The following is a 12,028-nucleotide window of genomic DNA, read 5'->3' on the forward strand; positions in this document are numbered from 1 at the left end:
CAAGTCACGGCACGGGACGGAGGCAAGGAGGCAAGGCACGGGACGGAGGCTCGGGACAAAGGTAGGCTGGACACACACACACACACACACACACACACACACACACACACACACACACGGATGGAGACACACACAGGGATGGATGGATGGATGGATGGATGGAGACACACACACACACACAGGGATGGATGGATGGATGGATGGAGACACACACACACAGGGATGGATGGATGGATGGATGGATGGAGACACACACACACAGGGATGGATGGATGGATGGACACACACACACACAGGGATGGATGGACGGACACACAGGGATGGACGGACACACAGGGATGGACGGACACACAGGGATGGACGGACACACAGGGATGGACGGACACACACACAGGGATGGACAGGCATGTCTCACCCTCGGCTTATACACGAGTCAATAAGTTTGCCAGTTTTTTTGGGGGTAAATTGGGGGCCTCGGCTTATATTCGGGTCGGCCTATACTCGAGTATATACGGTACTTTAAAAGTTGTGTTTGCAAACATCTACAGTATGTCTCCATAAGGAGATGGAACGTCTGAGACACCAAAAAGTGTGGATGTATACTGAAGATGCAATTCTAATACAGCACTAAACTGCATTGGGATTGATTTATTAAAGTCAAATAGGCTGTGGACTTTGCAGTTGCACTCATTTCCCCAGAACTTAGTAAATGTGGGGAAACTACACTTTGTAAAGAATACCCAATCAAGTGCAAGAAAAAATAAATAAAAAAATAAAACAGCATTTTTGATTGCATGTGATTGGATGGTGGGAATCAGCAGAGTGTCACCACATTCACTAAGCTCTGGGGAAAATGAGTGCAACTGTACTTGCAAAGTGTACAGTCTACTTGTCTTTAGTAAATCAACACCACTGTGCTTTAAATTGCCATCATTTACTTAAGGAATTAATATATTAGTATTTATTTTAACAGAGACTGGCATATAATACAAACTTCAAGCTTTTTTTCTTGATGGATGCTTACACTGACACCAGACACCATCCTTAGAGACTCTTATGCAAGACGCATGTTAAAAAAGTAGTACATAATGACCAGCAAAAAACACTGTTAATGATCCATAAGCTAAGAAATATTAGTATACTAATATTAGTATTAGTAATATTAGTATACTAATTAGTATACTAATCATACATGGATAACCTAAAAAAAAATTTAAATACCGTTTTCATTGGTCGCAGGTTCTGAGCTTTCCCAATCCATTGATTTCTTAACTGCCTTTTTCCATCGAGCATAGCGATATTCGCTTTCTGAAAGAGAACATTTAGAAAGAGATCATTAAGAGTTTTGTTGGTATTCTTGCAAAGACAGCAAAAACTGTCTGGGCTCTTCACCTTCTGGATTAATCTGTGGCTCAAAGCGTTCACAAGTCACTGCCGTCAAGTCACTGGGGTTAAGACTCCAGACACCCACTCCTTCAGCCGCTCCTGCAGCCATGGCAGCTCCTAATGCGGTTGTTTCAGGCATTGAAGGTTTTACTGAGAAATAAAAAAAAAAAAAAAAAAAAGGTCACTCTCACATCATCTATACTTGCAGACAGTGAGAACGGTTTTTGTTCTGCATTCTTAAGACTTCTATGAAAAAACACCACTTTTAAAGCTGAGATATAGGAAATGAATATTTAATATAGGGCAAGTATAATGCCAAATTCTACAAAAATCTCTGTCCACAAAGCTGTCTGACCGCAGAATAGAATATTAGGCTGGGCTTGGAAAAGAGATTTAGTAAACACATTTCAACTCTTCTCCTGTTTCCCCCATCAAGTCTGAAGTATAGTAAAGTTGGCTTTCCATTCATAATGTATGGACATCATTGGGAGATATAACACAATAGCCATGCTCTACCCACTCAGTAACAAATACTGTATGCATCGGACTTCCCCAGACTTCATGGCTCAGCTTCACTAACTGCTATGTCCAGGTACAGTGCCCTTACCAGCCAGTCAGAATGGACATTGAAATCAGAGTTGGCAAACGTTAGCTTGAAGTCAGGGAGGGTCAGGCTCAAGTAACAAAGTGAACGTTGATAAAAAAATAATAGGCATCATATAGCATTTGCTCTTATATTAAATATCTAATATATAAAGCTGAAAATTAGCTTAAAAAATCCCTACAGTTTTACTTACTTACCTGTAATGAAGTATGTATCACATTTTTAAGGCAGCTGGATCTTGTAGAAATCTTTACTACAGGGATGCCTGTCCTCTTCCTGTCTATGAACTTTCAGCACTAAAGCAATAACTTTGGTCTGATGGGGACACCTCACTTCCTCCTCATTGAGAAAAGTTCTTCCGTCCATTACACTGCTTAGAACATCTGATCTTAGAATTGGGGGGTGTAGTCTGAGTCACAGTATTCTGTCCCCCATTCACATATTGTGTTACAAACAGTGAAACCAATGAAATAACTTTTCACAAATGGTTCAGAAGGCAGGAGGGAGCATGTCCATGTTGGACCATTGGTACTGCTGTTCTACCCGATGATCTGGTAACCAGTGCACTGCTGGAACTTCAGAGACTGGATGAGAACAGGCACAGTGAAGATTTCTGCAGGATCCAGCTGCCTTCATTACAGGTAGGTGATGTGGCTAAAGCTGCAAGAATTTTTTTAATAAATAAACTTCTGCTTTAAAATACTAGGAATATAGAAGTGCACATTCCGTCTATGTCCTAAGTGAAGAAATATTACATTTGAGTAAACCCAGAAAATAAAACAGTCTAACGGAGCTGAACAATCACTTATTGGAGATTGGTTGTTGCAGGCTACATGTTGTATATTCTATAGTTCATACTTATCTTAATCATAACAAGGATCCATAGCCACAACGTGAGGTGATAAGAGTGATAGAAAAACTGCCAGCACGCAGTCTCCCAAAGTGATGTATGAGAAACGACATACAGATTTGAGTACAACACTTCTTTATGTCACAAAGGAGAAAGTACAATTCATTTATGAACTGAGAATACATAAATAACGAGGCTATAACCAATTATAAGATGGGTGTCAAAATACCCCCCCCCCCCCAAGTATCATAATGTTTATATATTTTATTCATATTTCTGATAACATATGTACTAAAAGCAAGCAAAAAGTTTATTTTTTATTTTTTTTTAAAACCTATGCCTATAGATCCTTTTGAAACTCAGATGCATCAATGATTACATTTAGTATAATATGCCTAAAAGTAATACTACTAAAAACACATTTCCCTCTACTACTAACACCACTGCCGATTACCAACCTAATTGAAAGAGAAGGCAAGTAGTAATAGATGAATACATACACAGAGCACAAAGAGTGAACGGCTTACCCACAGGAATGCATAGGATATCAGCCTGTAACTGCATAAGAATCTTATTGTTAGTCATGCCCCCATCAACTTGTAGCTGGCTTAGAGGAATTCCACAGTCTTGGTTCATTGCATCTAGAATCTGATATGAAACAATAAAATAGGGGTTGCTGAGTCTATAAAACAAAACATGCTGGTTTTGGCAAGAACTACTACTGCTTTAATTAGTTAGCTGCATCATTTAAAAGCAGTTTTTGCATTTTGTTCACATTAAAACTCTTTAAATAATATCCTATTTGGATTTAATGGGGATATTTACTAATACTGGAGTGCTCAGAATCTGGTGAGGCTGTGCATGGCAGTAAATGAACTTCTTATGTCAGCTTGTTCAGTTAAAGAATACGTAACCCCGACTTTTATATTCCTGATATGTGCCTGCTGTACCATGTACTTGTATGAAAAAGTATCCTGTTCTTTCTATTGCTTTCTTTGTGTGAAATCCGTGGGGTTCCTGCCAGTCCCTCTGCTTTCCTTTTTAATACTAACCACACTAAGCAGGAGAACACACAAAAGGTCAGTTCTCCAGCTGTGGAAGAGCAAATAAATGGCTACACATCCAGAACTCCTGATATCCCTGTGATCAATAAAAGGCTAACACCAAACACCAACAATGGTCACGTATATGCGTTTTACGTGTGTGAAATGCGTCTACGTGACCATTGTTGGTGTTATACCTGCGATCAATAAAAGGCCATCAGGAGTTCTGGATGCGCAGCCATTTCTTTCTTATTTCCAAGTTTCCCATGGAGGCGGGCCGGGGCTGGCACTCTAAGAGACTCCCTTGATCTCTCATCATACACCTTGAGCAGCGATTCCTTCTCTTATATACGAGTTCTCTAGCTGTGCTGGGAACCCAGTCTGCTCTCCACCAATGATCAGACTTGTCCTGACACAACCCCCTTGCACAGTCTTTCACTGGGAAGATCAGTGTACTGCTGTGTCTCCTGCCTCAGATCTTATGCAGCTGAGAACAGAGGGTTTGTGATTACTTATAAAAAAAATAAAAATGTATAATTTATTTATACACAAATGTTTTGCCTTTTATTTCCATTTTAAACTGAATGGTTTCTTTTACAAGGTGATCGTTTATAATCACTTTAAGCTTTGACAATAATACCTGGAAGGTGAATGGTTTCTATGCAGAGCGGCACCAGATTTTGCACATTCTAGTTTTAGTAAATCCTCCTGCCTTAACGAAAATATACAAGAAACTTCTCACTCCAGCTGCTTACTCAAGTATTGGCTTCCTATAATAGCCTTCCTCAAGTAGTGGCTCTCCCAGCAGTGATCTTCTTTAGCTAAGGCTCTAAAACTGCAGTGAGTCCTTATAGACTTGAGTTGTCTCCCAAAACTAGAGAAGCTTGGTAGATGGCCCTGTACAATTCTGTGAAGTACGGCCAGTGCTGAAGAGGACTGCAGCTGGATGATGAAAACAAACCCACAGCTCGGAGCAGACTATAGGTAGAGTATAGGTCAGTACGAGAGATGATGGGTTAATGTACATTCACAAAAGCAACTCTGCTGATAGATTTAAAAAAAATGTAAAAATTGGAGAGCTAAAGGCTCTTCAGCATTCAACATACATTAAGGTGTGTCTGATGCCTTGTCCCATGCACCAATTATTATTCTTCTTTTTTCTATTTTTACTTTTGCAGGTTGACGCTTTTTTTTATTCCAGCAACAGTCACTTTAAGTACATTTATGTGTACGGTTTACTTGCCAAAGAATCTCATTTAAGTTTAACCAAGAAGAAGCAATGAAAACTACCTGAATGTGCAGTGTGGAAGATAATGTGAAAATTATAAGACTACAAATCCTTTGTACAAACATAAAATGAAAAATCCATAGACAGAACATATTAGTATTTCAACTTTGTATTTATCTGTCTGACTGGAGTTGAATCTTAACAAATAATTACAAATGAGATGTGATGGAGCTTAAAAAAAATAAAATAAAAAGGAGTATTCACAGCAATCGAAGAGGGAAGGGGTCTGCTTTCTGGCTGCACAGCTATAGCATATTATAGATTGGCAAATGCTCTTTCACAAAATATTTACCTAGTTGTAGGATCAATTCTATTTGATTTTTTTTTATTCTTGCAATATTAATAAATGTTGAATCATTATTGATATGATTTATATGCTATGTAACTAGGGATTTCTTCTTTTTTTTTTTTTTGCAAATTTTATTTTTTCTTTTTTTACAACCGATGGTTACGTTTTCATACCACACATGAAAATTAAATCATAAAACTACAAGTAATTGCCTTGGAATTAGATTTGGCTTCTACAGAATTAACCGTACTTACACAAGTTTATTAAATGTATGTAAATATGCAAATTGTAACAAAATAGCACAGAAAGATCCTAAGGTTAGGTTACTAAGTGTACAATGAGGTGAAAAGTGCAACAGATGCTTTTTACTATTTATTGTCAGTGGGACACATTAACTAAAATTTCTGTCACTGGTTAACCCTAAGTAATGTAAATCTTGGGTACGGAACCTTTTGGAGACCTGCATACAGTAATCGATTCGATTCGTAAAAAGCTTATACTTGGACCTTATGAAAGCAGTCTTTAAAGAATAAGTTCACCTTTTGTAACATGTTACACCCATATATTACAAATCCACTGGTCCCCGCATGCCCCCGGCTCCCCGTTGTGACAGGGGATCTTCTTCCCCCACCCTCTGTCACACCTTGCAAAGAACATGGCCGTGCGGAGCTCCACCCGCCCAGACACTTTACTCATTCACAGAATTCTGTGAACAGAAAGCTACATGGTTCGGCAGCCTTTGCGGCTGTTGGCTAGTAGTTCTCAGTGGACTACCACTGCGCTAATGAGTGCTGCGGTAGTTCATTGATGCTTCCTGTTAGTGTGCAACTACTTGGTCGTATGATGTACAGGCCTATGGCTTACATGCAGAGTCTGCAAGAGCCCTACATTGCACCCCCGATCTGCTTATCGGGGTGCAATGCTGTCCAGGCTCCCAATAAGAAAAATAATAAATTTTTTAAAAGGTGAACTTATGCTCCAAGTATTCAAGGTAATGGCAGCTAGAGGTACTCAGCCAGTGTTCCCAGAGTCTTTCAAATGGAGGAAGACATTTTGGAATTGGAATTTTGTTGGAATAAAAATAGGATTTTTTTAAATACAGCTTACCTGTAAAATCCTTTTCTTGGGAGTATATCACTGGCCACAGAGCTCCATCAATTATTTAGTGGGTTAGATACTGGCAAGCCAAGTTCCTCCCCTATATAACCCCTCCCATATGGGGAGTACCTCAGTTTATAGTTTGTAGCAAAGCAATAAGTATCTCAATGTGTATATATATATATTATATATATATATATATATATATATATATATCCCAAAGAGGGGTGTGTCCCGTGATGCACTCCCAAGAAATGGATTTTACATGCAAGCTGTATTAAAAAATTATATTTTCTTGTTCATACATCATGGGACACAGAGCTCTATCAATTACTCAGTGGGATGTCCCAGAGCAATGCCCAAATTGAGGGGAGGGAGACAGATCAAAAAGCAGGCCGCCATTGGACATGAGGACCTATACTGCTGCCTGCAGAACACTGCCGAAGGCGGTATCTTCATGCCCTTTCACATCCACCCGAAAGAATTTGGTGAATGTATGGATGGAAGACCAAGTTGCAGCCTTGCAGATCTGAGCCAAGGAGGCTTGGTGAAGCACTGCGGATTAAGCACTTAGTGCTCTAATTGAGTGCGCTCTCAAATGAAACCATGAGCCTGAACAATAACCTGTCGAATCTACATCTTAGAGATAGTGAATTTTGACGCTGCCTGGCCCTTTCTAGGCCCTTCTGGCAGTACAAACAAAGCATCAGATTTTCGTTTCAGAGCAATCGCGTTCAGATAGACCTTGACTGCTCTTACTACATCAAGAGAGTGCAACAACCTTTCTTCTGAAGAATGGGGACCCGTACAAGGACGGTAGGACAACATCTTGGTTCATATGAAATCCTGATACCACCTTAGGCAGCAAAAAGCTGTTAATTCTGATACCCCTCTAGCAGAGCATATGGCAACCAGAAACTCGATCTTCTGGTTAAAATAACCAAAGAAATACTGCGTATTGGTTCAGAAGGCCGTTTTTGTAAAAACAGACCATTCAAATCCCACAGGCACAAGGGAGACTGGAATTAAACGTAAGACCCCTTGGATAAAAAGCCCAGACTAAGGAATGAGAGGAGAGGAGAGTGGCCTCTGGGAAAAAAAAATAAAAATTTGATATGGCCGAGAACTGACCCTTGATGTGCTCAAGGCGAGTTTCATTTTTACCCCTAACTGTAGAAAGGGGAGACTTCTGCCAGTGCCATACCTTTAAGGATGCCAACCCCTGGATTCACCCCAGGAAACATACATCTTCCAGGCTCTGTGATAGATGAGCCTGGCCCCTAGCATGAACCAGAGTAGAGAGAACTGGACCCGAAAGCCCATGACTTTTCAGGATGTAGGTATCAACAGTCAAACCATCCAATTTAGATTCTGAAAGGAAGGATGGAATACTAGTCCCTGTGAGAGCAGGTCTAGGCATAGTGGAAGAATCCAGTGTCTTCCTACCGCCAGCTTTACAATTCCTCTATACCAAAGCCTTCTGGGCTGGGCTGGGCTGGAGCCACCAGAATAACCGGTTACTTCCCTGCCCTGATCCTGTGAAGATACGGAAGGAGTGGAACCAGGAAAACGACTAGGTCAGAGAGAACTGATCCCAAGGAATTATCAATGTGTCTGTTCCGCATGCTAGTGGACCTTTGTTCTTGACAAAAACAAAAAAAATCATCCGGCTTCATGTTGAACCCAGAGGATAGAAGATCTACATCCGGTGTACCCGTGTACCCTATTTCCGGCCTATAGCCTGAAATATGGAGGGGTGTAGAGACCATTCTCCTGGACACACCTACTAGATTTCCATCCTTGGAATGAAGGCTGAAGATAGGCAAGGAACATGCCACGCTGTGCAAACAAAAAATGGTTTACCTCCCTCTGGGCATTCAGACTCCTGGTGTCTGCTTTATTGATATAGGTCACTGCTGTAGCATTGTTGGATTGTATCTGGACAGGACAGCCTTGTGACTTGTAAGTTTAGGACCTGAGGGCCAAACGTACTGAATCTCCAGAATATTGACGGGCAGGAACCTTTCGGTTTGGATCACTTTCCTTGGAGCGAAAGCTCTTCTAGAACTGCACCTCAGCCTTTAAGGCTGGTATCTGTAGTTACTACTTTCCTGGTGACTGGAATAAAGGATTTTCTTGTAGACTTTTGGCTAGCAACCACCAACTGAGGCTCCTATGTACTTCTAATGTCAGGCGCCTGGGAAGAACTAAGGATTGGATCCTCTTGCTCCAAGCAGACAGTATACTGTTCAGTAATGGTGTTGAATGAAAACTGGGCGAAAGGAACAGCCTTAAATGAGGCTACCATCTTCCCGAACAACCTCATACAAAAAGGCAAAACGGAAGGTCTATCCCTTGTTTTGCACACTTGGGCCAAATCTTTATGGTCTTGGCCTTTGACGTGGGTAAAAGATAGCCCAAAGCAGGGTATGTCCCCAAATACCCTAGCCTTCATAGGGGCTATAAAGACCATGCTGGACCCACTTAGGTCCAGCCATGCTACCGACTGATCTATCAGCAGCAGACTGCTTTGGTATGCCATTACAGCTATACCCTGAGCACTTTAGACCCACTAGAGGCAGGCCCTAGCAGTTTATAAAAAGACTTGAGCATGGTGACAAACCACAAGTGCAAGACTACCAACCAGAAGAGGTGCTGTTTTCTTGTGAAATGCCATGCAAGTTCTGAAAACACATATGCAACCGATTCATATGTGTAAGTGGCAAGAGTTAACGCTATATACCTCAAAAGAGGCGTGCGTTCATGGAAGCATGAATTTTCTACAACATGTTTAAAACATAAAAAGTGTGCGCTGTACATACGCTTACCTATAACACGTGTGCTATGGAAGGGGCACCTTGCAAGCAAGCATGCGTCTTCGAATGTGTAATGCAAGATTACACATCCTGTATCCAGGCAGACACATATTCCTATGTAAACATAAGGAATCCTGTATAATTAAGGAGGCTAAATTAACAGGCCTTGTTATGCAAATCTAGATGATCAGGCAACCTTAGGCAATCAGCATTCATATGCGATTCAGCATCCTTTATGCGACCAAACATTTTATGCATTATGAGCACTACTGTGCGGACAAGTACCCTTGTGAGACCAAGGACTCTTGTGTGATCAAGCACCCCTGTGCGATCCAGCATCTTTCTGCAATCAAACATCTTAATGCGATTTTAAGCATTTATGAAAAAAATTAGCTTCTCCGCGTGACCAAGTATCCTTGAGTAATCAAGGACTGGTGTGAGATCAAGCACCCCTTTGCAATCCAGACTCTTTATGCAATCAAGCATCTTTATGCTTATTTTTAGGCATTTTTTGTAAAACATGCCTCTCCACGTGACCAATTATCCTTGGGTAATCAAGGACTCTTGTGAGGTCAAACACCCTGGTGTGATACCGCAACTTTATGCACGCAAGCATTCTTATGCGATTTAGGCATTTCTGTGAAAACAAGCCTTTCTGCTTGAGCAAGTATCCCCAGGCAAACAAGGACTCTTGTGGGGCCAAGCACTCTTGTGTGACCCCGTATATTTATGCAAACAGGCATTTATGTGTTTTTAGGCATTTCTGCGCAAATAAGCATTAATGACCAAGCATTCTCATGCAACTATGTAAGTTCACACAAACAGAAAAAGAACACGTATCTCTATGTGTATTACATGTTCTGCCACATGCATCTTGTACACATTCCAATACTCAGGTAATTTATGCAAATATGTGGAAAAAAGGAAGTTATCCTCTGATGACATGCGTTCCAGCACTCATGCGTTTAGCTGTTTGTGTTAGCAGCAATGTGCACAGAACCGTGTACAGCACCTGGTATTCCCAGACAGTCTCACATCCAGGTACTAACCAAGCCTGACCCTGCTTAGCCTCGGAGATCAGACGAATTATGTGGTCGTAGGCATCTCAGCAGTTATGCGGTTTGGCTAGTTTGTAAGCAAGCACCTGCATGAGGAGCTCGTTGAGGTTCTTTAAGAAAAACACAAGTAGGAGACAGAGGCTTCAGCCGTCTAGGCTGAGGGCAAGTTATACGCAGCATGAATCTCTGTAAAAGATTGCAGCTACCTCTGCCTCGTCAAATTGCACCGGCTCCCCATCTCCTGATGGTGAACTTTCATTATCAGATTGTTGATCCTCTTGATTGAGGATTTAGGGCAGGGGAAGGGGAACTACCCCAATTTCTGCCCTCTTGTGAGGATGCTGCGATTAAGCAGCTAATTTCTCTGTACACCACACACTGCAAATGCAAACAACATCTCTAAAAGACCACTAGGGCTGCAATGTTGGGAGAAGCTGCAAGCCTGACAGGGGCAATGGTTCATCCTGTGTGGCTGCCTCCATGCTTTCGGGGGGGGGGGGGGTAGAACCCTTAGATCTAGGCTCTTTTACCTGCCCCTGAAGCCCTCTTATGGGGGGACATAGTCCTAAGCTGACAAAAGCAGAGCTACTAGAATAAATGCAATCACTGTTGTGCCTAATCTTACAATATTATTTTTAGCTTAGTCTGTACAACCTGATGCCGAGTAGGTGTCCCAACGCTTAAAGAGCTTTGGCGTTCTGGGCATTTAAAAACAGCTGCCTCGTGCCTGTGCACTGATGTGCTATGCACGGCGCTATAAACCACGCCTCCCCTCCTCACCGAATAAGCGTGCGCACGTAGGACCAACATGGCGGCGGCTGGGGTGAGGAGGGCGAAAGGAGACAAGGAGTACTACGTGGGACCCTCTAGACTTCGTGAGATCCCCCCTTTCAGATCATGGGGCAGAGCCTGCAGGGGAGGAGGTGAGCGGCTTCACAGACCGGCTTCAGTGAGCGTGTATCCTGAAAGGCATGTAAGTATACAGCAGGTAGGTCTCTTACTCCCTCTAGTGGCGGAAAACAAGACATGCAAACTACTCATAGAAGATAATCCATAAGGTGTATACTTAGGATTGTTTTCACATACCTTATCCCCGCCGCAGGACTGCTGAGAACAGACAGATCCAACCTTCACCCATCATGGCGGGTAATGTTGTGCCAACCTTCAGGGTTCTGGGTTCCTACGTACCCGATCCTCTTCCCTAGACCTGTAGAAGACTCTGCCAGAAACTTTTCGAGCAACTTTTAATTTGCGCCCCAAAGTGCTGGATCCCAGAGCCCAGTCCTCAGAGAGCAACATTACAGGCAAAACCTTGTATCTTCTTTCACGAGGCCCGGGTACCATCCATCTTAGGCATTTTTATTGGCCCGAGGCATGAATCCAGTTGTATAGCTCCTAGGCCCCCACAGAGACCATCAAATAGAGCTCTCTTCCTAGCACATCTTCAACGTGACCAAACACCTTAGACACTGGCGAAAAAACTGAGGTACTCTCCATATGGGAGGGGTTATATAGGGGAAGAACTTGCCTTGTAATTAGGGTTTGCCAGTGTCCAATCACCTGATGGTGACTATCTAACCCACTAAGTAATTGATA

The 12,028-nt window shown here is 42.0% G+C and overlaps 1 protein-coding gene across 4 annotated transcripts in view; it reads right to left on the minus strand.

The window, feature by feature from the left end:
* GK (glycerol kinase) overlaps positions 1–12,028 on the minus strand; it is a 118,613-nt gene that overhangs the window by 21,029 nt on the left and 85,556 nt on the right. For all 4 annotated transcript variants that reach the window (XM_077482571.1, XM_077482575.1, XM_077482572.1 and 1 more), the window contains 3 exons: positions 3,368–3,488; positions 1,393–1,536; positions 1,222–1,308 (listed from right to left, as the gene is read on the minus strand). In XM_077482571.1, the coding sequence (XP_077338697.1) occupies positions 1,222–1,308; positions 1,393–1,536; positions 3,368–3,488 (352 nt within the window). The remainder of the gene's footprint in view (positions 1–1,221; positions 1,309–1,392; positions 1,537–3,367; positions 3,489–12,028) is intronic.

Source organism: Lithobates pipiens, unplaced genomic scaffold (assembly GCF_037356315.1).
Source record: "Lithobates pipiens isolate NorthernLeopardFrog02 unplaced genomic scaffold, aLitPip1_a1.2 Scaffold_16, whole genome shotgun sequence".
Classification (NCBI taxonomy): domain Eukaryota; kingdom Metazoa; phylum Chordata; class Amphibia; order Anura; family Ranidae; genus Lithobates; species Lithobates pipiens.